The 23,424-nt window shown below is 36.0% G+C and overlaps 1 protein-coding gene across 1 annotated transcript in view; it reads left to right on the top strand.

Moving 5' to 3' along the window:
* The window catches only part of PIP4K2A (phosphatidylinositol-5-phosphate 4-kinase type 2 alpha), a 121,191-nt gene that overhangs the window by 94,704 nt on the left and 3,063 nt on the right, over positions 1-23,424 (top strand). Inside the window, exons 5-9 of the mRNA XM_074834071.1 lie at positions 5,226-5,372; positions 7,988-8,026; positions 17,634-17,747; positions 20,993-21,236; positions 22,239-22,342. Of these exons, the coding sequence (XP_074690172.1) occupies positions 5,226-5,372; positions 7,988-8,026; positions 17,634-17,747; positions 20,993-21,236; positions 22,239-22,342 (648 nt within the window). The remainder of the gene's footprint in view (positions 1-5,225; positions 5,373-7,987; positions 8,027-17,633; positions 17,748-20,992; positions 21,237-22,238; positions 22,343-23,424) is intronic.

Below are 23,424 nucleotides of genomic sequence, written 5' to 3' on the forward strand. Positions count from 1 at the left end.
AACGTGGCCTCTGCCCTGTGCTAAAATAACCAACTTATAAAGCAGCTTTGATGTGGAGAAGCAGAAAAAGTAAAGATGAGAATATGTGTTCTCATCTGAACAATCTACATTTCATCTGCGTCCATGGATCTACTGTTTCCTATAGGAGAGGTGACCCTGAGAACAGGAAACTCATTAGTGTGGGCATTAGATGGAATTGCAAAAGGGCAATATGCGAAAGGACCACGCAACCACGGCCTGGAACTGTTGCCAAAAAAATACATCGAAAATCTTCACTAAAAGATGTGAAATTTCATAGGTAAATAACTACACAAAATGGCAGAATGGACTTGGCTGCAGTGGCTCTGTTGAGGCCTGGGTTTCACCAGCAGATGTTTTCTATATATTTATTGTGTTTTATATGTATATAAGCTCTTGATGCTGTGCACACCTTCAGAAGAAATCAGCACACCCAGTGCTCATTTGATAGTAGCAGTACCATTTATAATCTTGCTGGTAGCAGATCTGCAGCCTACGTAATCACATGTGGTGGTAACATTTAGATTATGTTGCACTTTGAAGTAAAATTAACGCTGGCCCAAGTCTGAAACTGTAAGGCTGTGAATCACAGGGCTTGTATCTGAAAGCCTGTATATTTGTTGAATGCTTCTTTAAATTGCTTTCTTACATGCCTAGAAGAAAACAACTTTATATGCCTTGAAAATCTATAACTTTTTGTTGTGTGCTGTAGATCAGCTAATTAATAATTCCTGTGTGTCACATAAGTACCCAATGGATAATTTTCCATTAAATTATTCGGGTTTTAAGAAAATGGCAATAATCAGAATATTCTAAAACATGATCTAACTCTGGACAACTTCTCAACCTCCTTTTTGGGGAGTGATTCCACATGTCAGCACATGTGCACACAACACATTGGTGGAGGATATTTCTGATTGCAAGCAAGAGAATTTGGAAGAAAAAGTTGAGTCCAAAAAAGGAGTATCAACATCTTGTCCTCCACAATGTCCAAAATGTCTTTTAAATAATTATACTGCTTTCCATTCAGTTTCTTTAATTAAAGCATCCTAATGAATGTATAGACTTGTCACATAAGTGTTTGATAATTCAAGCATGATTGCCTTAATCATGATATAGAAAATCATGAAAATAATAAAGGGGTAACAGAGAATGAGTATGTTGTGTATTTTTGAATTAATGTTTGCAAAATGGGCTACCTGTGAGAAATAGGAATGTTGAGTTTTCATGTGGAACAGAGGTAGATATAATTCAGGATTTAGTCTTCAGTGATGCCAAATCAGTCCACAGATTATCTCCAAGGAGAGGAGGAGAAATAGCAGAAATGGAAATTTTACCCTGTGTTTTTCGAAAGAGAGCCAAAAATGGCATAACTTCTTTGCCAACAAGTTATATGTACTGTGTTATCTTTTAGTCATCCTGATGTCTTACTAGCATTACCATGGGGAAGCAAGAAGCTAAAAATCTTATTTTTCATGTGAAATGAGATAGGAGAAGTTCTGTTCTTATTAAGGAATCTTGAAGTTGTATTTATACAAAAAATGAATGAGACTATAGGGTCATAAAGGATTTCTTACTAATTTTTAGCTTTAAGCATGGGGTTCAAGGGAGCTCAGAAAATTACATACACGAAACCTGTGCTGCACAGCTGATAAAATGTGTCAACATGCTGATGATACTTCATTTTGTTAATGGTAATACTGTCCTCATGCTGTGCAGAAAAATGAAAATTGTCTGAATTAACAAAAAAATGGGGTGTTTATTACAACACTCTTTAAAAAAAGATGGATTTTGTTACTGCATATAAGGACTTGTAAATGTATTAGCTAAGTATTACAGTTTTATTTAGGAAGGCTGCTTGATAGAATTGTTTTAATGTTCTTTTTAGAAAGAGTTAACATAAAGGAGTGAAGGTCTTTTCTTTCACTGAAATTTAGCAGTCCTGTTAAGCATGTACCGGCTTATTTTCTAGGCTCACTTTTATTCCAGCTGTGAGTGGGAAGCTTCAGGAAATCATTCCTAAAAAGCACCTTGAGGTGACTAAATTGCTACTTCATTTATGTCAAGATGGACAAATTGAAAATCTGCCAACCACAGTCACCAGTGCAAGTCCTGCTGGACTCCCACCCAAACAGATGACACGTTTTGCCTCCTCTGTGATGCAGATATGGGGGATTGATAGTTTCAAAGGTAGGAAGTTCTAGACCAACCTTGTAGATGCTGAAAGCAAGTGGCATTCCTCCCTCTTTCCTTTGTCTCCCCATCAGGATAAGAAATGCTGTCATGGGAAACGCTGAAATAATTTTAGGGGCTTTTCTTTAAATTGCAATGGCACAAGTGTCTACAGTCAGCAGCAATTAGGAAACAACTGTTGTGGTACATGGTCTGCTTTGAAAAGGTCTCTTAGAAGGCTGCGAGAACACAGCCAAGTCCCTTTTATTAAGTGAAGAGCCTTTCAGAAGGCTTGTTCGCAAAATAATTAAATGAAACAACAGCATTAGCAAATGGCTAACCCTAACTTACAAATAGGATTTAAGCAACTCTCAGTAATTGCCTTTGTTTCCTTGTTACATAATACAGAACAGTTTGGGGGGGGTGTTGTATACTGCTAACCAAAGGAGTTACTTTTTGTTACTACAGCGGGTATGTTGCACATTTTCTGTGTTAATGACATTGCTGTTTTACAGATGTGGACACTCAGGACCAGAAAGGATAAAATTGGAGAGTTAGCAAGAGCTAGGGTTGAAGAGATGGTGTCAAGACTGTGACCCTAGCAGCTGAGAGGAAGGGCAGGGGGTTACTAGTCTGGTACTCAAGATGCCTAGCTGCTGTTCTTTACGTGGCACAAACTCTCTGTATGATTTCAGATAAAGTTTCTGTGTCTCAGATCCCCATATGGAAAACCAGTATAATATTTATTTTAATTCAAATTCTGTAGTTAAGGGCCATAAGATTAAGAGTGGCTTGATCCATTAAAGAGTTGAGTGGCCTGAAATTCTGTGGCACTAAACTCTTCGTGGAAGCTAGATTCATTTTTACTGTCCTTGCAGAACCTAATCATCTTAGAGAAGGAATCATTCAGTAAATGTTTTTATAAGAACAACCCTTCCCACCTTCTAATAAAGCATTAGAAAAGTATTTATCTTTAGGATATATGCCAAGTACTTGATGTTTATAATAAAATAATCAATGTAGTTTGACTAATAGGGATTAGTGTTTTAAACAAGTTTTCTGTAACCTCAGCATTAATAGTTCTAATTTCACTTTATGATCAGAATTCTAAACTGATGGTCAGAATGAGCTATGTATCCTGTAACACATTATAACTGCTTTGTGAGGTTGATAACAGCCCTATGATTGAAAATCCTCCAATTCAAGAACTCCAACTTAAAACTTCTGCATCTGTTAAACACAGAAGACTTCTTAGGTACAAACTGATCAATCTTTGTGCACAACTTAGGACTGACATTGCTTTTGTGGCCTCTTACTGTCAAACTTCTTCGTATTTTGGGGCATACAATTATATTTCCTTCCTAAGGTTCTGATTTGCATTCACTGAGCCTCTGCAGCAACTTAACATGTTTTGCCCATTCACAGGCACTTTGAGCTTAAAAATGCTTTGCTGTGAAGTGGCACAACTGCATCATGACTATGTGTTCTCTACTTTGGGGCTTGTAACCTTGCTACAGGGCAGACAGAAAGGAGTGTTACAGCCCCATCTGTGCCCGCAAGATTCAACAGAGCTTGTGTGTCAGAGTTGTAGTCACAATTATGTTCAGTTCTCAGTCAACAATTTTCATCTTTATTCTGCATTCCTTTTGTTTCTTTCTGAGTAGGATTGTTTTCAGGACTCTTAAATCTTTCTGGTTTTATTTTGCAATTTAAAAAAGGAAAGTCTGTATGTGATATGTGCAGATTCCAGTATAAAGTTAGTAAAAGAAATTTCTTAAAATTAGCAGAGGAGACCAAAATTGCAAAATCTTCAGGGTTGCAAGGACTTTGTTATATTATTTGTAACCAAATACTAACTACCTTTGTTAAACAACTCAAATGGCTTCTTCATTTAACTTGTTCTAAAGTCTTCTGTATTTTAGAATAATGTATTTCTAATAACCAGGTTGCTCTGGCACAAAAGAAACAGCAGCTTCAGTATTCAATGAATATTTAAAAGCTGATCTGCTTTAAAAGCTGACTGTTGGTTAGTTTTCATGTTTCCCATTTGGGGCTTGAATTTTTAAATTTTCCCCGAGTTCCTCTGTTGGCAATAATAGAAAGAGGAAAGCTGGTGAGTCCTTTTCTGGTTTGCATCATTGTGGCTTAACTTTTCTTTGGTTCCACAAAATATGAGTGGATGTGTTTGAGTTGGTTTTAGAATTAATACAGTATGGGCTTTTTTATTATGGGAATAAATATTCATTCTTCAGTAGTTCTCAATATAGTCTGTACTTTTTCTGCTTCCTCCGGTAGTCTTTCCAATAGAAATTTGAACTATTAGTTGTAAGACAAGTGATTTTTTTAAAAAAAAGGACAGGTGCAGGTGGCAAATCTTTTCAAGGTTAATAGCCCATTTGTAATGGAATATGGTGACCTTAAGGAAAGATAATGATTCATAAATAAAAAAATACAGGGATCTTGCACTTCACTGCTCAACATTATTGACCCTGAAATGCAACCATTACATGGGAACTAGTAGAAAGTTGGTGATAATAAGTAATACCCCTTGCTGGTGACAGCACCATAAATGTTCATCATAATAAACAAATATTGAGATCGGAGAAACATACAAATCAAATATAGTCTGGGACAACAGAGTACAAAATACATCAGTGTGATGTTCAAAAAAGTATTTCTGATTTTTGACAACAGTACGAAATGTTATCTGCATTAGGTGTGCTTGTTGGACCATAAAAGTGGAAAGGTCTGTCAAATGGAGCCTGCTCTTTCTATGAGATTGTCTATAGAAGTCAAGAGTTATAAGTTAAGCAGTTCAAGATTTTAATCTTTAAACACTGACCTAAAAGCAGGATAACTTCCGACTGAAGGGAGGTTTTTTGGCATGATTTTTTTGGAAGGTTTATCTCCACACAAATACATATTCAGCAAATAAATGTATTGTTTCTAGATGTTTTCTCTTTAAAAACTGTGTAAATATATATTTACATAATATGTATCCATCCTCATTTCTGTTTTGTCTTTTGCTCCTGCAGTTTATTGTGGAGTGTCATGGGAATACACTTCTTCCACAGTTTTTGGGCATGTACCGACTTACTGTTGATGGAGTTGAAGTATATATGATTGTTACAAGAAATGTGTTCAGCCATCGTTTATCTGTTTATAGAAAATATGATTTAAAGGTGAGAAATAACTGACAAAGTAGCTGAAATGCTTTCTGTAAATGTTGGATTATGCTGATGCTTGACTATTGCTCAGAATTTTAATTAATTTAAAATTGTATTATGTAAGAGCCAGCATTAACTTTGGCATCTAGGTTTAGCAAAACTGAAGGATGATTTTATAGAAATTGTACAAATTTATTCGTATTGTGCATTTTTAAACCAAGGAATTTAACCAGATATGTTTGTTAAATGTAACTAATGGTTAAAGGTAAAACCATTCACACAAGTACAGTAATAATTCTGCTTCCTATAGGTTTTTTATCAGCATTATGGAAAGCCACAGCTGATTCTGCAGGGGGCTTTTATAAAATAACTAAATATCATCATCATTTAAACCAACAAAATGCCTACTACAAAAGCTTCATATTTCATTCTGTCTTTTAAAAAAAATTCAAGTAAAATAGAGAAGGTTCTTAAACAAAATTTCTGTTGCTTTTATCATAAGGTGTGTTTTAGTTTTGTTTCAGAAGGTTTATCTGCTCATTGTAATTTTGTCAATAGTTAATATACAGTGTTTACAACAAAAGCCCAAAATATAGTCTTAGTCTTTCTACGCTTAGGATTGTATTTTAATTTCCTCCATAGTCTCCCGTTAGAAACCTACTTCTTTCTAATACGTTTAATTTCTATGTGTTGAACTGCTAAATGCATCTGCAAGCTTGTTTTAAGTTGTTTATTTAGCATTCTATATTAAGAGATTTGTAATGCTGTGTGCTGTGCCATCCTTGCCTACTGTCAAGTATCTGCCTAGCAATTGGTTAGATAGTTGACTGAACGTGATTTATAAGAACTGATTTCCAGGTGGTCAACAACTGCCTTTTGGTATTTAATATTATTGGCAGCAGAGCTTACCAGAAAAAGATAGTTTTAATTTGACAGAACTGTATAAGTTTTAGAGCATCATAATGTCCAGATGCATTAAAAAAGGGACGAAAGCACAACAGAAACAAACATAAATGATACACAGTACATTCTTAGCATTGGTGTCAACAGCTCCTGCTATTATTTACCTCTGTGAATGTTTCTGTACTCTATTCAGTTTGTCCAGCTGGACAGAATTGCTTTAAAGGTAAACTTCTTTTGCAATTTAAATTTAACATCAGTATCGTATTATTCTTCAAAACAAACTCCTTCAGCAGATTTATAGTGACACTGCATATATTATAAATGAATTTTTCTTTATTTTCATTGCTACAGCATCTGCGGTTTTAGGTTCAGAATCCTTTTTTGAACATGAATATTTTTGACGCTAGCTTAGAGCTCACTTGTAGCACAAGCCTCTACCTGTGTAGATACTAAGAAAAAGAGACCACAGATCACTATAGGATTTCAAAAGTATTTTCCTGGCTGCTGAGGTATTTTATTAAAATTACTTCAATGTCAAATTTGTCAATCTCCCTAATTTTTGCTGTTGTAAATCCAGTTTTTTCTTCTAGTTTGGTTTTCAGCTGATATTTTTTTCAGGCGCAATAGTCTGTTGGAGCACAGAATACAACACAAAAGGTGTATCATCAGTGAACTAAAATGTCAGACTTTTACTAGACTTTATTATCAGTTAATGATATAATGCAATGAAATCCAGGCTTGCTGGGCCGTTCACAATAACCAAGACATACTGTCCCATTTCTCTTTCCTCTCCATCCTTTCTAACTTTTTCTCTGCAAACAGAATAAAACATGGTATAAAAAGATGTGGTTGGGAATCCTCATGTTCTTTAAACTAGTATGACTCCACTCCAGCACTTCTTTACACAATGCACACCTTCCAACAAATGATAGAGCTAATTTACCCATCTCTCAATGTCCAGTTATCATGTTTGTAGTTATTTCTTGCAGTGCTATCATGTGATAAATAAACGCTGGATATTTAAAGGTGTGGTCCTTCTCCAAGAAATTTGCAAGGAAATATATACAGCCATTTTTTGTCACCTCCAGCTTGTTCAGAAAGCACCATATTGCCTACTAGTTTTAAGCTAAACAATACATTAAAAAAAAAAAAAAAAAAAAAATATCCAAAATGTCTTTGGCAAACACGGTAAATCTTGTGAATCCACAGTTGGTCTCATCTCTTCTTTTGCCTTCATGTTGCTGTGAGGTGCTTTGTTCTTGTTTGTACTTTGTGATCTTTTAAATATTTTTATGTGTTTATATTTTGTGACATCCTTTTCCAATGTGTATTACATATGTCCAAATAGTTACATAGAATAGGCTATTCCATAACCATACAGCTAAATTGGTGCAAAAAGATGAAAAGTCTGCCAAGCAAACTGAACTTCCAGGATGATAGTCTCAAAATGAGGATGAGACGTGAGGAAGAAGCTCCAGCAGTCAGGAGGACAATAGATGTAGAGCATTTGAGGATTTAATCCATCTTTCTTCTCTCATGATACATCATCTTCAAGTGGTTGCAGCAGTTCAGTGGCCCTGGGCATTCTACCTACTGTATCACCTTTCTTTAAAACAGCTCTCGAGTTCAGAAGAATGCAGTTCATCCACTTTTTGACCTATTATCGTAACATTTTCAAATTAGTTTCTGACATATGCACATTTTTAGATCCATTTTTTCTGTTTCAGGGCTCTACTGTGGCTCGAGAAGCCAGTGACAAAGAAAAGGTATGGTGCATTTCTGTTCCTTTTTCAGTTATCTAACCTGCTAGCTAGTCTCAGGACAAACATAACCAGTGCTGTTCTGCCCCTTTTCTTTGTTTTCTGTCATATTCTCCCCTCTTGAGTTCTACCTTATTCCCTCCTTTATCTTTCCTCTATTTTCTGCAGACCTTTGAATATTGGTTTGCAATGGTGTTGAGATTTCAGAGGTAAGTGAGCCAATCCTCTACCTCCTCCTTTTCCTTTTTTCTCTTCTCTTCTTGGTTTCTTCAGGGCCTGCCCTGTGGTAGGAAAACATCAGGACTTTCTTGTCTTCCCTCCTGCTTCTTCATCTTCTTTCTCTTGCTCTTTAATATTGAGATTTATGGATACTCCATGTCAGTTAATGAAATGATGTGACGTGGCACCACTTCTAAAGTGAATGCAAAGATGAACCAAACCTTGAATTGTGAGAACCTTTGGGTATGTAAAGCTCATATAAACGAGCAAACAGCTGACAGACTTAGATGTACATGTAGCTATAACGAGAGACAGTCTCCCTCAAATTCTGGGCTGAAACTTTTCTCTAAAAGGAAATTGATCACTTTGTTTTTCTCCATCTCTAACTTCAGTTCATTTGGAAAATTTAATGTTCTCAAAATCAACATTTCTCTGAGGTTTCAGTGAAATAGCCTGATGGCACTTTAGGAGAGGTTTGTCTAGAGATTCTACAGATAATTGAAGGGAGAACATAGTCTCCATCATCTAAGACTTCTTAGATTTCCAAATTTGGGTGAAGTCTAGGAACCCATGACCCTTGTTTTCTTAATTTTTCCAAGTACATTCCTTCTGAATTAGCATAAGACATAAGATCAGTCACTTAAAAGACTTCATTTTATGTTGTCCCCAAATTCCATTCAGATCATTTGTTTTTCTCCTAAGCATTAGTTGTACCATACCTGCCTCTCTGGGTCTTCTAAAGATCACACAACTGCACTAAGGAGTAAGGGACATGCAGCAGCTGTCAGTCCTACAGTTCTCACTGCATGAAAAACTCTGTGCAAAGTTTTTCTACTTCGTCCTAAGGTATGACCAAACACTTACAGTTCTTCTTCCAGCACTAGGCAACTACCATGTACCAAATGACAACTGCAGTGACAATACTCAGCATTAGCTCTCTTTTGCTGTACCGGGCCCTCAAGATCACGTCTTGAATGGTCTCTGTTCTTTTCTTGTGGTCTATTTTTGTTCTTGTTTGGTAGCACAACTCTTTTTTTTTTTTTTTTTTTAAAGCAGAGGTATTAACCCTTCAGTGTCTTACAAAGGATACCTAGTGTCATTGAAAACCTCTGCTGGTAGTACTAAAATAATCTGACAGAAATAAGGAGGACAAATTATTTGGATGGGACTACTTCAGACTGCAACATTAATGCTTGGAATAGTAGTGTAAAACTTAACAATATTACACATATTCAGCTGTACAGGAGCTGATACTATACAGATATTTAGTGTAGTGGTTTTGAGCAGTTTTAGGAATATGTCTCATAATAAATAAATTAATAATAGCAAACCTCTACTGTAGTTAATACGTTGAGTGAGAACTTCAAAGAAACAGTGCTTAACTTTGTTCCCATGTAAATTCATGGCAAAATTATTATTGAACTTAATTATAGCTAGGTTGAAACTAAGTTGTGTAGTTTTGTATAACTATACAACAATTATTCTCTAAATTTAATGTGAAATCATAACTTCAGTAAGGCCAATAACAAAAATTACTATCAACTTCAACATATCTAGAGCCTCCCCTTTTGAGTACTTCTATGAAAGAAATATAAAAAAACCTGGTCCCCCCAATTCTTCTGCAATTTTAGATCTCACACATTATTTTCTTTTCAAATGAATTTGATTTCTTGGAGACAGAACTACACTAAGCTTATTCTTCTTGCAAGCAGACAGTCTGAGGCTGTTAGAACAGCCTTCTGTTACTCATCGTTCCCCTCAAACGCCAGTGCAGTGCAGCAGGGAAGCCACAAGCTAGCACTCAGAACAAACATTTCTAAGAAAGGGAATTAATTAGTAGACTTCTAAGTTCATAGAAGGAACAACACTTTACAAACACTTCAAGAAGGACTCCTAGGGATTCAAGGAAAGGAAAAATAATGGTTTGCATATTACATGTTTTTTGTCTAAGCTTTGGAGTGTGCTGTTTGATTTGTAAGGGTCAGAAGAATACACTACCGCATGTCTGTATTGTAGATGTTCAGAACATTCATCATCACTGTGATCTGAATCTCCTGCAACAGGCACTACAACAGCAGTGGTTTAATCATCTAAACTACTCAGTTGTTTCTAACTCACCGTTTGTAAGCTTAAATAAAGAGGGCATTGTGTATTTGTACAAATTGACAAGGAAAGTTTGATTTGAAACTCTGAGCAGTGCTAAAGACCTGCTATTGTGAGATATCTCTGCATGTGTGACACGAATTTCAGGACCTTGAGGACTGTGTTGACATAAGTATGTAAATGGTCTGTAATTCATAACTGGCAAGTAAGAGCCCTGTAGCATATTCTTTCACTTCCATTTTCTCTTAAGTAGATGTCACTATTTCAAATCTTTTGTTTGTTGTCTTCTGTGGGAATCTCAAGCCATCTTAAAGATGTTAAAACGCCTGGGAAATTTTAGCTTGAAAAGGGGAAAAAAAGGCATTTCAGCAAATGCTCTGAAGAGATTTTGGCATCTCCTATGTTAGAAGAAATTGCTCTGAATGATTAAACAAAACCAGACAATCTCAAATACTTAGCTAATTTTTAGCCAGAGGCAAGTTAAATCATCAATTTATTAATATCGCCCTGAAATGACATTATTTATAATAGAATTTAAATTAATGGCAGCATTATTTAATTACTTATTATAAAGGTATCCACTGCTATTCGCATCTGTAAAACAGAAAAGTAATAAAAGACAGGAAGCTTCTGGTGCTAAAATGTACAGCTAAAATGTCTGGCAATGCTGTAGTTTTTAAATGGGCTTTTAAGTAATTCATATTTAATTTCAAATGCCAATATTTAAGTAATCAAATGGTTTTCAGAATATCAAGCATAATATGTTGGCTTCCTTTAAAGCTGTCCAAACCAGGAAACAGAAGAAAGTAAGTCTTTCAGTCACATTGTAATGCAGGCTGCAAATTTTAGCTAAATTACTTTGAAATGGCAAACTTAGTTAAAATTATGATGTTCTTGAATCTTTTTCCTATTGAACTACTCTTCTGTTATTTATTCAGTTAATAAGGAAGAGGCAATTATACAGAAAGATTTAATGGACCATAAGAAACCAGGTAAAAAAAAAAGTATTTTTCTAATCTAGTTTTGTAGTGTAAAATAGGTATTAGTATTCAAACATTTTTTTTAAATCAGTTTTTAGGAAGAAAAGCTGACTGCAATGACTTTCAGAATGTTACTTTTCTGTCCTGTTTTCAGTTTATCTCCTGTTTGACTGTCTTCAGCTGTTTAATATCCTAACATATTGATGAGAAACTCTGAAACTGTCATTTCAATATTTTGTGATAATCAGTGCAGAGACAAGCTCCATCCCTTAGATTTCACCTTAACACAAAATTCCTCTCATTTGCATTATAAGTGATATTTTTAATAATAAAGCCATTACTTTCTTGGCAACAAGTATCATAACAAGCACTTACAGATGTCTTGAATTTTAAAAGAACAGTATATTTCAACAGTTGTCAAATTCTGACAGCTGCTTTTTTTTTTTTAGGCTTTAGTTCTCTTTATTATTTTTACTATTTTAATAGTGGGCATTTTCTATTCATTCCTTGGACAATTTTGCCCTCTTAAGTGAAACCAGGATAATGCAGAACTCCCCTGGTGGTCTGCCTGCTCACAATTACGCTGTACTTGCAGTACAGCATCAAATTAGCAGTTACAGCTGAGTCCACTTGTACTTACAAAGAACTTAAGCATGTTGCTTGTGAGTGAGCAACTTGGAAGGAAATTTGAAGAAGAAAAATAAAACTTAACTGGAGCTCACCATATTTCTACTTTCTTGAGCAGTTTCAGAGATTATTACATGTTTTTAAATTAATCTAAAACCAGTTGCATTGCCACCTCTGTGGTATGTGTTATTGCATAAATATGCATAAATACAGAAAAATTACAGGAAATATGTTTGAACAAAGGATTTTCTGTTCAAGTTCCTTTTTGGAAAAAAAAATTGCCAAAATTGACAGCTGTGTTACATCTTAGTTAAATTATATACGAAATACATTGGCCGATGCTGCTAGATGTAACAAATCACTTCTTACCTTTACTTTTTCCATTAGATATTACAATGTATTAACTGATTTCTGAGAGGATAGTTATAACTAAAGAAAGATTTTGGTATAGGAGCATAGCAACAAGATTACTCAGTCTTGAATTAGTATTTTTCTTTTGATGTCAATAGGTAAAACTTCATTCAAGGTAGATCATCCCAAAATCTGAGCTATTTTTTCCTTCTATTTTACAATTACTAATTTCAGAACAGCATTTTTTTACTTATTTCTTTCAGTGATTTCAGTCTGCTTCACATGCCGATCTCACACAACAAACATGGGAAGCATGTCTTAGATTTCTCTGTGAAATGAATCTTAAGGCTGCTTATGCAGAGATTAAAACATCACACTGCAATACATCACAAAAATAGGAATAGACATTCAGAGTTCAGATTCCTGTTTCAGCATTTAGCAGTCACGTGACACCAATCCCATTACTGTTTTTCAAAACAAATCACTAGTTTGCCTTTGGTTGATTTTTCTTAAAAAAAAAAAAGTTTGTTTTCCATATGTTAAAAGCATTTTTAAAAAAAATAAAAGGGGAACTTTGTATTGCATTTTATATCTTGCATGTTCATCTTGTAGCAGGAAGACATTAACCCTGTGGATAATTCTGAATGCCTTTCCCTGAGCATTGAAAAGACATGTAGTTACTATCTTGGTACATGCTCAAATTCCTAATCCATCTACAACGTCATGCACAATTTCTTTTGTCCTACAAAAATGCCTGTTACATGGGCTAAACCATTACAGTGTTCCCTCTCAAACCCCATTTTGGGGTTACAGCTCTATTTCCATTGCCATTTACAGTCCTGTGGTGCCAGCTGGATCTGCAGACCCTTGTTTGGTTAGAAATCCCTGTCTAGGGCAAGCCAAATTGTATGACAAAAGTTTGGACCCAGCTCCCATAACTACTGGAGGGAAGAAACTGCAATCTTCAGCTTTCCAAAGAAAGCTCTAGTGATTCTTCCATCCATTGTAGATCTAGTGACTCCAGACTTTTGATTCATTTCAAAACCACCTGTGCCAAGTTATTGCAAACTATACTTAGCATTATATCCCTTTTCTAAAAATACTCCCTTCCATATATGCTGATGAGCCCAGTCAGTCTAAAGTTAATCTAATTGAATTCATTTTTTAAAAAAAAAAAAGGTGTATGTGAGCCATTCACTGTAAAAAGAAGTCCAGGGTGTGGAACTTCACTCGTGGCAGGTGTTTTATACCATATTCAAAAGTTATAAACTGTAAGCCTGCTTTTGCCATGATTAGCTGTGTGAATAACATGACTCAGGGCTAGTTCCAAACAAACAGTAAGACTGCTAAGCAACATTTCTCCTACAACCTAATCTTTGCCTTTGTTAGGTGAGAAATTGCTGCTAGGTTATGAAGACAATTAGTCTTTTTCCTTTTTTAATCCAAGACTTATTCTGAAACTTAACTGTCCTACAGCTGTCTTAGCAAGCTTCTTCCAAAATGTCAGCATTAACGTTAGCTGACCAAAAATACTTTTGGTAATGATGCACAAAAATCTGGGGAAAAAAATTCACTAATATTAATTTCAGCACATTAAGATAGGATCATGAATTGAGGTGTGTTAAGAAATCTGCAAAAACTATTGTTCATATAGAAATAAAATGTCACCTGGTTCTTGTCTTTCAATAAGTATTTTTTTTGTTTTCAAAAACAATGTCAGTGGACTGATTCACCGTAATTTTAGTTTTTGAATCAGGCTTTTACACATTCTGTCATCTTAGTCAAAGAATTCTTTATTGCTTTTCAGCCTTTTCAAAGGCAGTGAAATCTTCCTGCTGTTAAAATTCTCTGTGACCATGGCAAACTTTGGAATGCAAACCTGAAGTGTGCAAATAACATTCTTTTTTAATAAATAAATACTTCATAGTTGTAAAATATACTGTGCCTTTCTTGCATCTTTAAGTAGGGGATTAAAAATGACGGAGACGGTTCAGAAAGACAATCTATTATTAATTTAGTGGAAGTAGTTAGATGTTCATCTCCTGTGCAGCTCTTAAAATATTTAGTTCTTTAATGATAGTAATATGTTCATTATAATGAATTACATTCTAGGTGAATCTTTTTCCAACAAGGATTTTGCTTCATTGGAAATATTTGAGACTTCGTTAAAAATTAACTGTATCAATTATTTCATTAAAGCAAAGTCTGGTTTTTTTCATTCAGATAGTGTTTTTAATTGTCACAGTGTGGTTTTCTTTGTATTTATTTCTGTGTGGAAGAAGAAAATGTACATATTAGGATATTTTAGCATGGACGTAGACATTATTAATTTCAAATAACTACAAGAGCCCCTCCTAGTCACGTGTTTTCATAGATTTTAATTCCTAAAATTGATTTGTGAATTTAAGACAAAAATTTCAGTTAAAGTACTACTGGAATCACTACTAGTGCTGGCTGTCTAGTAATATTTGAGGCTGCAACAGTATCATAAGGCTATTCAGCTTTAAAGAAATAAGGAGAATAATATTGCCTAGCACACCAAAAAAAGGCTTTGTCTAATAACACCTAGAAAGAGGGAAGAGAATAGGCTGGAAGGCATCACACAAATAAAGTGGTGAGGGAGACTGCTGGCAGATAGCTTTTTAGCTTCAGTTTCTTATATGGGACCCACTGCTTTTACTTCCTCCTTTTTCTTCACATGCCTCGATACTTGCTTTTAATTTATGCGGTTCTGCACTTAAGTCTTCACAGCTACGGGTGTTTGGGTTAAGAAAAATTGCCTCAGATAAAAATCCTCAGAGGGATTATTGAGGACTGGGGGAACCTGCACACAAGGCAGTGAAGAGTGGCTTTTTGGAAGAGCTGATTCACTGCCCTGAGTGTCCTTGGGAGTACCCCTTGGGTCTTGTGATAGCAGGCAAGAAATGCGGTTGTGTCAGCTTTGCCAGCTCAATTTTATTAAAAATAGATTAGAGACAAGGTTAAAATGGAGTATGGCACCTGCATGACTGTCTTACCAGCTCTAGCATCTTCCAAAGAAGACATTGCTTGTAATTTAAGTTTATTTTTACTTGGAGAGGACTGTTTTCAGTGGAGAAACGGACTTCTCCCTCCCACAGCCCACTGAGTCTGACTGGCTGATGCTATGCTGTGGAGGAAATCTGTGGCAGAGCCTAGAGATGAACCTGCATCTCAGCATCTTAACCACAATCACATCCTTCCTCCTTATCACCCCCCAGATTTAAACAGCATTAATAGGGGACTTTTTCAGTGTTAATGGGTTTGTTTCACTTTAACCTCTGCCCAGTTTAATAAATAACTTGGATATATACTCTAGGTGGAAGGATAATCTGAGGAATTTTTTTTGGTGACTTTGAGCTAGAAATGAAGGGAGCTTGGTTTCCTGCATTCTTTTCATTATTGTTTCATCTTAAATTAATTCACCCAAATCTCCTCTCCATTCTTAAGCATCCCACACACTGGATTCCATCCTCTGGTGTTGGCAACGTCCCTGGATCTGCAGTCCTGCCTCTGCAGAATTAGCCCTTGTCCATGGGACACTTTGTTCGGTCGTGTATGATAATCTCTACAGCTGTTAGTCTGGAATGTTTATCTGATGTTTCTCCTACTCATTTTCATCCTAAGCCACTTACTGAATAGGCCAGGAAGAAAATCGATGCATGCTGTGCTGTCATATTGTAGTAAACAATTCATTGTGAGCTTCAAGTGTCTAACATCATCTTCAAGTAAAGCAGCAGAGCACTGCAGGATGACTCCTTCATGGAAGGAGTGTGGGATGGATGAATAATTAGAGCTCTATCTCAGCTGCTTGGGGTTTTTTCCTTTTATTTTAAATTAAAATAGAGGGTCTCTATTAGAGGGTATTTTAATATATCAGAATGTTCTAGATGTGACACAGTAATAATTCAGAGCAACCAGACTAGGACCTTATTTTTTTTCAGCGTTCATAGGTGTCAGGATGCAATGAATTTAACATGGATTCATAATTATTAAAATCTTACTAATTGTTTAAGCGTTTTTGAGCAGTTATTGGAAGAGAAGGGTCACTTTTCTAAACAAAAGCAGCATTGTGGGATCTTGGAGCAATTCACAAATTCCACGTCCAAAAAATAAATTTGGACAGTTGGGGAACTGAGTATTTTAGCCACTTCTGTGCACAGCCCAACAGCAAAAAGAATTTTTGGCCATTGTGAAGATCTATGAGGTATGAGCAGTGTCTGACTAGTTAAAGTTATGGAAGACATTCCAGTGGGTGATGTTAGCTGCCTTTTATTCCTGGCTGAAGGACTTTCAGATGAGAGGAAATTATTTTATTCAACGTACCCATTAGTTCATGGTCGTTGAGGGTTGCAGTAGTCAGTTGTTCTGCAACATTTTCTTTGTAAAGAACACCTTTTCCTCCCTAGTATTGATTAAAGGTGAGGGGCAGGGAGAAAGGCTGTTCATTGGTCTTAATGGGCCGATTTTTTAAAGGCTCTGATTGCAGAAGTACTGTTACTTCTAGTTTGCTTGACCAAATACCCTGAAGGAACTGCTCTTTTGTTTGTTGGCTTGCTGGGTGTTTGTTGTTTTTTTTTTTGAAGTAAACTTCCAGTCACTGCCCTTTGAAAACAGAGCCCATTTGAGGGGTCTTAGTACTGAACCCAGTGGTTATTCTTTCTATCTTTCCTTAATGCCGTTGCAAATCACTTCACAGGAGAGTTAAAAATTAAGATAATCAACTAATGCTCCAACATCAAGGATATTTAGTTACATATTTAAAAGGCAGTGGTCTTCTCAGGCATTTGCCACTTCTAAGCAGAATTTCATAATTCGTGTTCACTTGATGCTTTCAAATAATTATTTGGTATTAGGCACTTAAACATACACAGTAGCTATATAAAATGCAATCCAATCTGACTTCATCTATAAGATATGATGCAAGCCCTTTGTTATGAGCTATAGATTGTGTTTTGACTTCAGTTATTGCCAGTCACTTTGACAAATGACATCTTGGAAGAAGCTCGATGCAAATCAAGGTTCAATGCATATCAAGTATTGAGTCGGAGATTTTATCTTAACTACATTTGCTGCACGCTCAGTAAACACATACCTTCTGAGCCATTTACAGGAGGGATAAACTAAGGAAACGGCTCCGTGAGTCCAGTTACGGAGAGCTGCGTGCAATGGAGGTGCCTCTGCTTCCCCCAGAGAGGCGGCTTGGCGGTGCACTCTCAAGCACAGGGGAGCTCTGAGGGGGCCACGCCAGGCCAGCAGCTTCACCGCACTCCTCTTTGCGATCCCACTCTTACAGGAGTTTTGGTTTATTTTAGGCCAAAGAGCTGCCGACGTTCAAAGACAATGATTTTATTAACGATGGCCAAAAGATTCATATTGATGAGAATAACAAAAAGATGTTCCTTGAGAAACTCAAAAAGGATGTTGAGGTAAGAATGTGCCTGTTCAGTTTTATGTGATAAAAATGTGTGGCAAGTTACAGATATCCCAGGAAATTGCACCTGTAATTCATTATGAAAAGTTATTTATAAGACTGTGAGTGCTAACTGTTTTAAATGGAACACAATTTAAACTTTCAGGAGTTGATCACTGCTTTTGCTGATGTCATAAGTGGCTTGCTACATAGCTGGTTGCCATACATTGTCCCTGCCTTGATGATGTGATGTTAAAATGATGGTACTACTTAGTACTTAAGCACTTTACAAGCCTAGTACTTTCCAATGCCCCCAAGACAGAGGTGAGTATTGTTAGTTGTGTTTTACAGGTGAAGTACACCAGAGCTGAGGCTGTACATGAACTGTAGTCCATAAGAGAGGATGTAGCATCCCCACTTGCAGCCATGCATGTTCTATTTGTTTCATATTAGTAATCCAGTTTTAAATCATCCTTAGTATCACAACAGTAGAGTGCTTCAGTAATTTGTATACAGCAGTTGGACCCATTATCTTCATGTAGTCTTTCATATAAATTGGCTGAATATAGCCAATACTTAATAGAAAAGTGTTAATAAGTGAATTTAATATTTTATTATAACTGATTTAGTTCAGCAAATAAAAATAAATATTGGGCTAACTAGTTCACACAGCTTGACTTTAGTTTCCATAATTGAAAATATTGTCACTAAACACAATATTTTGCAGCCCTTATACTCAAAGCCTAAAATCTGTTTTCCTTGCTGGAAGAGGCCTGATAGCAAGATGTGTCTGTGACTTAATAATACTTTCAACTATTTATATCAAAATGGCTCTGTGAATCGACTTGTCTAGTTCTTCAGATCTATATCTCATTAGTTGCACAAAACAAAATACTGTGACTTTAGAATTTACCCAATAATTTGCTTTTGAGGAAGTCTAATTTCCCATCATAGTATCAATGAGAAATTTATGGTGATGATAATTCTGAAAACAGAAGTATTTTGTGAAATATCAATGTGTGTTTATTTTGGATTTAAAATATTGTGCCAGATAACTGCTCTACTGATGTCAGAGCTCTAGAGATAAGTTTGTTTGGGTTTAAGTTTAGTGCTCTTTTAATGTGTACTGCTGTTGCTGACTGATGCTTTTAAAGTAAGTAGGTTGCAGACAATATCTTAAGTATGTGCAAGGAACGTGAAAGATACTTTATTACCCCAGAAAGTGAATTGTGTGCCATCTTCTACATCATTTACTGTATTGTGAATATAATGGCAGATTCCAGATCATGTCTTGAGAGGCTATTTTAATAGTTTTGAAATTTATACAGAGCATTGTTAAACATCCATGTAAACCACAGTGTGAAGTTATCTGGCACCTGATTTTAACAATGACAAGCTGTTCTTTAACCTTGTTTTTCTTTCATTTGTTCTTCTCCCCTGGTTAGATAACTGATAGTACACACTTTGTATTCAGTGTGTTGTACTCACATTTCACTACAATGAAAAGAAATGCACAACACTTATCATATGATTATCTTATCACACAGTATTTATAGCTAAACATATTATGGAGTAGTATTCTAAACCATATGACTTTATATCCATTCTTGTTTGTCATAAAGTAAGTTTTGTTTCTATATTTCTCTCATAATCGAGTCTTATGTCCCCTTCCTGTGTTCAAACAGACAAATATCTATTACTGCTGTTCTGATGTCCTCTTGTCTATTTTCCTGCCTCCTCATTCCATTGAAAATGTCCTGAGAAAAAACACATAAGGATATTTTCTCCATTTTAAATCAGATGATCTTTTCTTTGTGCTGATCCCCCTAAGTCTTTTCGCTGTCAGCAGCAGCACACTTTTTTTCCTTAAGAGCCATTCTCTTCTAATTTGCAGTTCACTCTTTTTCCCAAGAGTCTGTTATCTTTCGTGCTTTTTTGTGTGGTTATTGGTAGATTTTTCTCCTGTCTGTCTCAGTATTTATCAAGTACCTAATGATATGCCTGGAGTCCTTCCACTCCATCGCCTTTGGCCAATCTCATCTGTTCTTCTTGTATATCGTTGTATATCATCTCTTCAAACTTAGATCTCTTCTAGTCTTGTGAAGAGCCTTTTGCTTTATTATATTGAAATTATTAGAAACCAATTTCTTCTTTCTTCTTAAAACCTCTTCTCCATCTCACAATATTTCTCTGGCACTTGAATTTACAGTCACTTTGTTATCTCTGATTCCTCTCTTTTCTCAGAATCAGGATTTTGAGTTTCTCATTTCCTAGTATTTTAGACTCATCTCTTTCATCACTATCAGTATTCCAAAATCTGATTTAAATCCCTTCTTCTCTGGTCTGCTCTAACTTCCTTTTTATAACCATTTAGAGGTTCTAAAAATGGAAACAATTTGCATTTTCAGCCTCTTTCTCTGCACACCATAAGCAAAGGCTCTACAAGTTCAGAATCGCAGTATTGCTTTTAGGCTACAGCACAGCTCTGCCCTCCTTACCCCTCACCCCCTTGAACTGTTTATCCCATCTTCCTGCTTTTATACCTTCCTTATTTCCATCCTCCTCTCTTAGCTTTCTGCCTTACCCTGTTTCCCTCCACTAAAATAACACTGTGTCTACACGTAAAGTGTGTTCATCTTCCTGTTTTCTAAAAACTCCCATCCTCAGTTTTTAGTCAAAACCACCCTTTCATTCACATTCATGTTTTGCTTACGTGATTTAAATTGTGAGCCTGTCACTGTGAAGAGAATATAGCATCATCTCATGTCTTCATGGTGTAAAATTTCGCTACTATCCACTGTAAGAATATTTAAACACTTTTCACGATTCTTTAATAAGGCTTAAAGGGGAGTGAGGGGGCAGATTTGGCACCAGATCATAGCACGCCTGATAGCACAGAGGCTGGTGTGGATGTTGAGCAGTGGCAGCCTAGCCCTAATTGAAACACAAGACAGGAGTGACAGTCGTCGGCTCACACAGGCACTGGTCTTCTCTACAGGAAAAATGATTTTTTCCCTGAGGATTTTGGGAGAGTGGGCTACAGCTTTTTTATAATATGTTGCAAGTGACCTGTGTGCTGTTACTACATCTTAATAAATTCAAGTATCTCTTTGCTAGCCTTATCACTTAATCCTCCCTTTTCCTCTCCTTAGACATGCCTGTTTTTCTCAATTGATGACATCTTTGTGTAACTCCTCCTGTTTGTAAGTGGAGCTTACATTTTTCAGTGATACTGATAAATTGCTTATTATCACTTTCTAGTTCCTTGCTCAATTAAAACTCATGGACTACAGCTTGCTGGTTGGAATTCATGATGTTGAGAGAGCTGAACAGGAAGAAGTAGAGTGTGAAGAGAATGATGGAGAAGAGGAAGGTGAAAGTGATGGGACCCACCCCATTGGAACCCCTCCAGACAGTCCAGGAAACACGCTGAACAGCTCACTGCCTTTGGCTCCAGGGGAATTTGATCCAGCTATTGATGTTTATGGAATAAAATCCCATGAAAGTAAGCAGTAATAAATATCTTTATGTTAACATGTTTTGATTCTTACACCAGAATCCTAAAGTCTTCACAACCACATAAAGGCCAAGCTAAACTGCAAAATACAAATTCACTCTGCAGAAGAGGAAATGAGTTGCTTTTTGGTGGAGCAGAAAGCAGAAGACACTTATAATGCTCAGCATTGTTATGAACATATTTCTTAAATATTGTGATGTGTGGGGATGCAGTCAAATAATTCACCTGCTACACAATCAAATCGTATACTGGCTTATATATTCAGATACAGTAGTTCTCAGTTACTTCATGGGTTTTTTCATCCCTTTCAGAAAATCTAGCATCTATAATTGTTCTTTTCCTGGCAGATAAGATAACACTGTTAAAAACAGTCTAGAAAGAATGAGAAAAGCATCATTCCAAGTTATATTTCACTTTTTTGGTTGCTTTTTGGAAATTTGTGCACTCATACCCAATTTCTGTGTTCCAGCTAAGACAGTCATCATAAGGAGTGTGTAAGAAGCCTGAAAATAGGTTTGACATTAGTGTGTAAAACCTAAGTATAACTAGTCACCTGTGGCTGTCCAAGACAGGGAAGTTTTTCGGGATTTTTTTATAAGCATTTACATGGATAAATAAATGTTTTTATTAATGAAGAAAATATGATCTTGTTTGTTGACACAGAAGCATTACCTTTCTTATAAAACACCATAGTTTTTCCACAAAGGAAAATGAAATCCAAATTAGTTTAAGTGAGCAATAATTCTTATTTCTGTATGCTGGTGTTTTATTTTACACTCATTTAGGGGGTTTTGCATTATATATGAGTGCAGTTAAACTCTCAATTAAGGACAGCTTGAGCTTGTGGTCTTGACAGATCTGTGATTCTGACTGACATTAAACTGTCTTAGCTGCTGATTAAGCCTTATAAAGTCTTCTTTGTTAGAAGGAAGACTCATGATTAAGATATCTCAGAAGTCATTCTTACTGCCCTGTGTTTGCCATTTGCAGATGCACCTAGGAAGGAAGTATACTTTATGGCCATTATTGACATTCTTACTCATTATGATGCAAAAAAGAAAGCTGCCCATGCTGCAAAAACGGTAAAGCATGGGGTAAGTATCTGGGTTGTTTTTTTCTTCTGATTCCATTTATACTTCTGCATTGTTGTTGTTTAGTGTGCTAATATAGCACAGTTCAGGAAATCTAGGGAAAGGGGAAATAGATCAGAAATTTTTTTAGATTTTTTTTCTAGTTTAATATGTAATACTGAAGTACGGAGTAACTGCTACAATACTGAGAGTGGAACTCCTTTTTCAGCTGTACACATAACTTTCTTACCCACAAAGAACTCTAGTGAGATGCCTTTTTAGGACTTTGTCCTAAATTAGTGAGATGCACCTTGTTCTTGCAAACAAAGCTGTTCACCAGACACTTGTATTAGTATACAGCACTGTGAAAGCTGTTGTGAATCTTATTTCAGATGCAGGGCCCTAGTGATGGTTTCATTATTTGGTACAGCCTGTTGAAAGCTTGTTCTTCAGAATATAATGTGTCTCACTTTACAAAACTTCTTAGGAAAAAAAAGTACTATTTACAAAATTAAGCATAAAATGTACATATTGAATACTCTGAGACCATTCAGTGAAGACTTCAGTTTAACTGTCATGAATTTCTTATTTCAACTGAAATTGCTGCTTAGCAGCAGACACCAAAGAACCATGGTGAAGCAGCCCAGTCTGCCAGAATTATGATTTATATCTACCATTATCACTCCTATGGTGATTTAAGGTTCAAATTTCATAAACTTTTTTAAAAGAGCATAATCATTCATGAGGCTAAAATCCCTTCTCTGTCTAAGTATCTAAAGGATCACAGCATTGAGGAGGGGTTAAGCAAAGTGCCCAGGGCTTTTTAGTTTACAATAGAGAGTGATGTGGAATGCTCAGCAATAAGCCCCACACAGGCCTGCAGAAGGTATTTTTTTGTCTCTCTAAAACAATGCTCTCATTACTCCTCTGCTCTCAGAGCAGCTGAAAGTTGATGCAGACCATATGCAGCCATTATCTGGCAATTATTAATGAACTTTGAATGTAGCAGACTTTAAAAACTCACACTTCCGGCTTAAATAAAGGATGGAAATATGTTGTGAATAACAACTATGATTATTAAAACTGACTGTGATTAGAACTTATTA

Source organism: Strix aluco, chromosome 1 (genome assembly GCF_031877795.1).
Source record: "Strix aluco isolate bStrAlu1 chromosome 1, bStrAlu1.hap1, whole genome shotgun sequence".
NCBI lineage: Eukaryota > Metazoa > Chordata > Aves > Strigiformes > Strigidae > Strix > Strix aluco.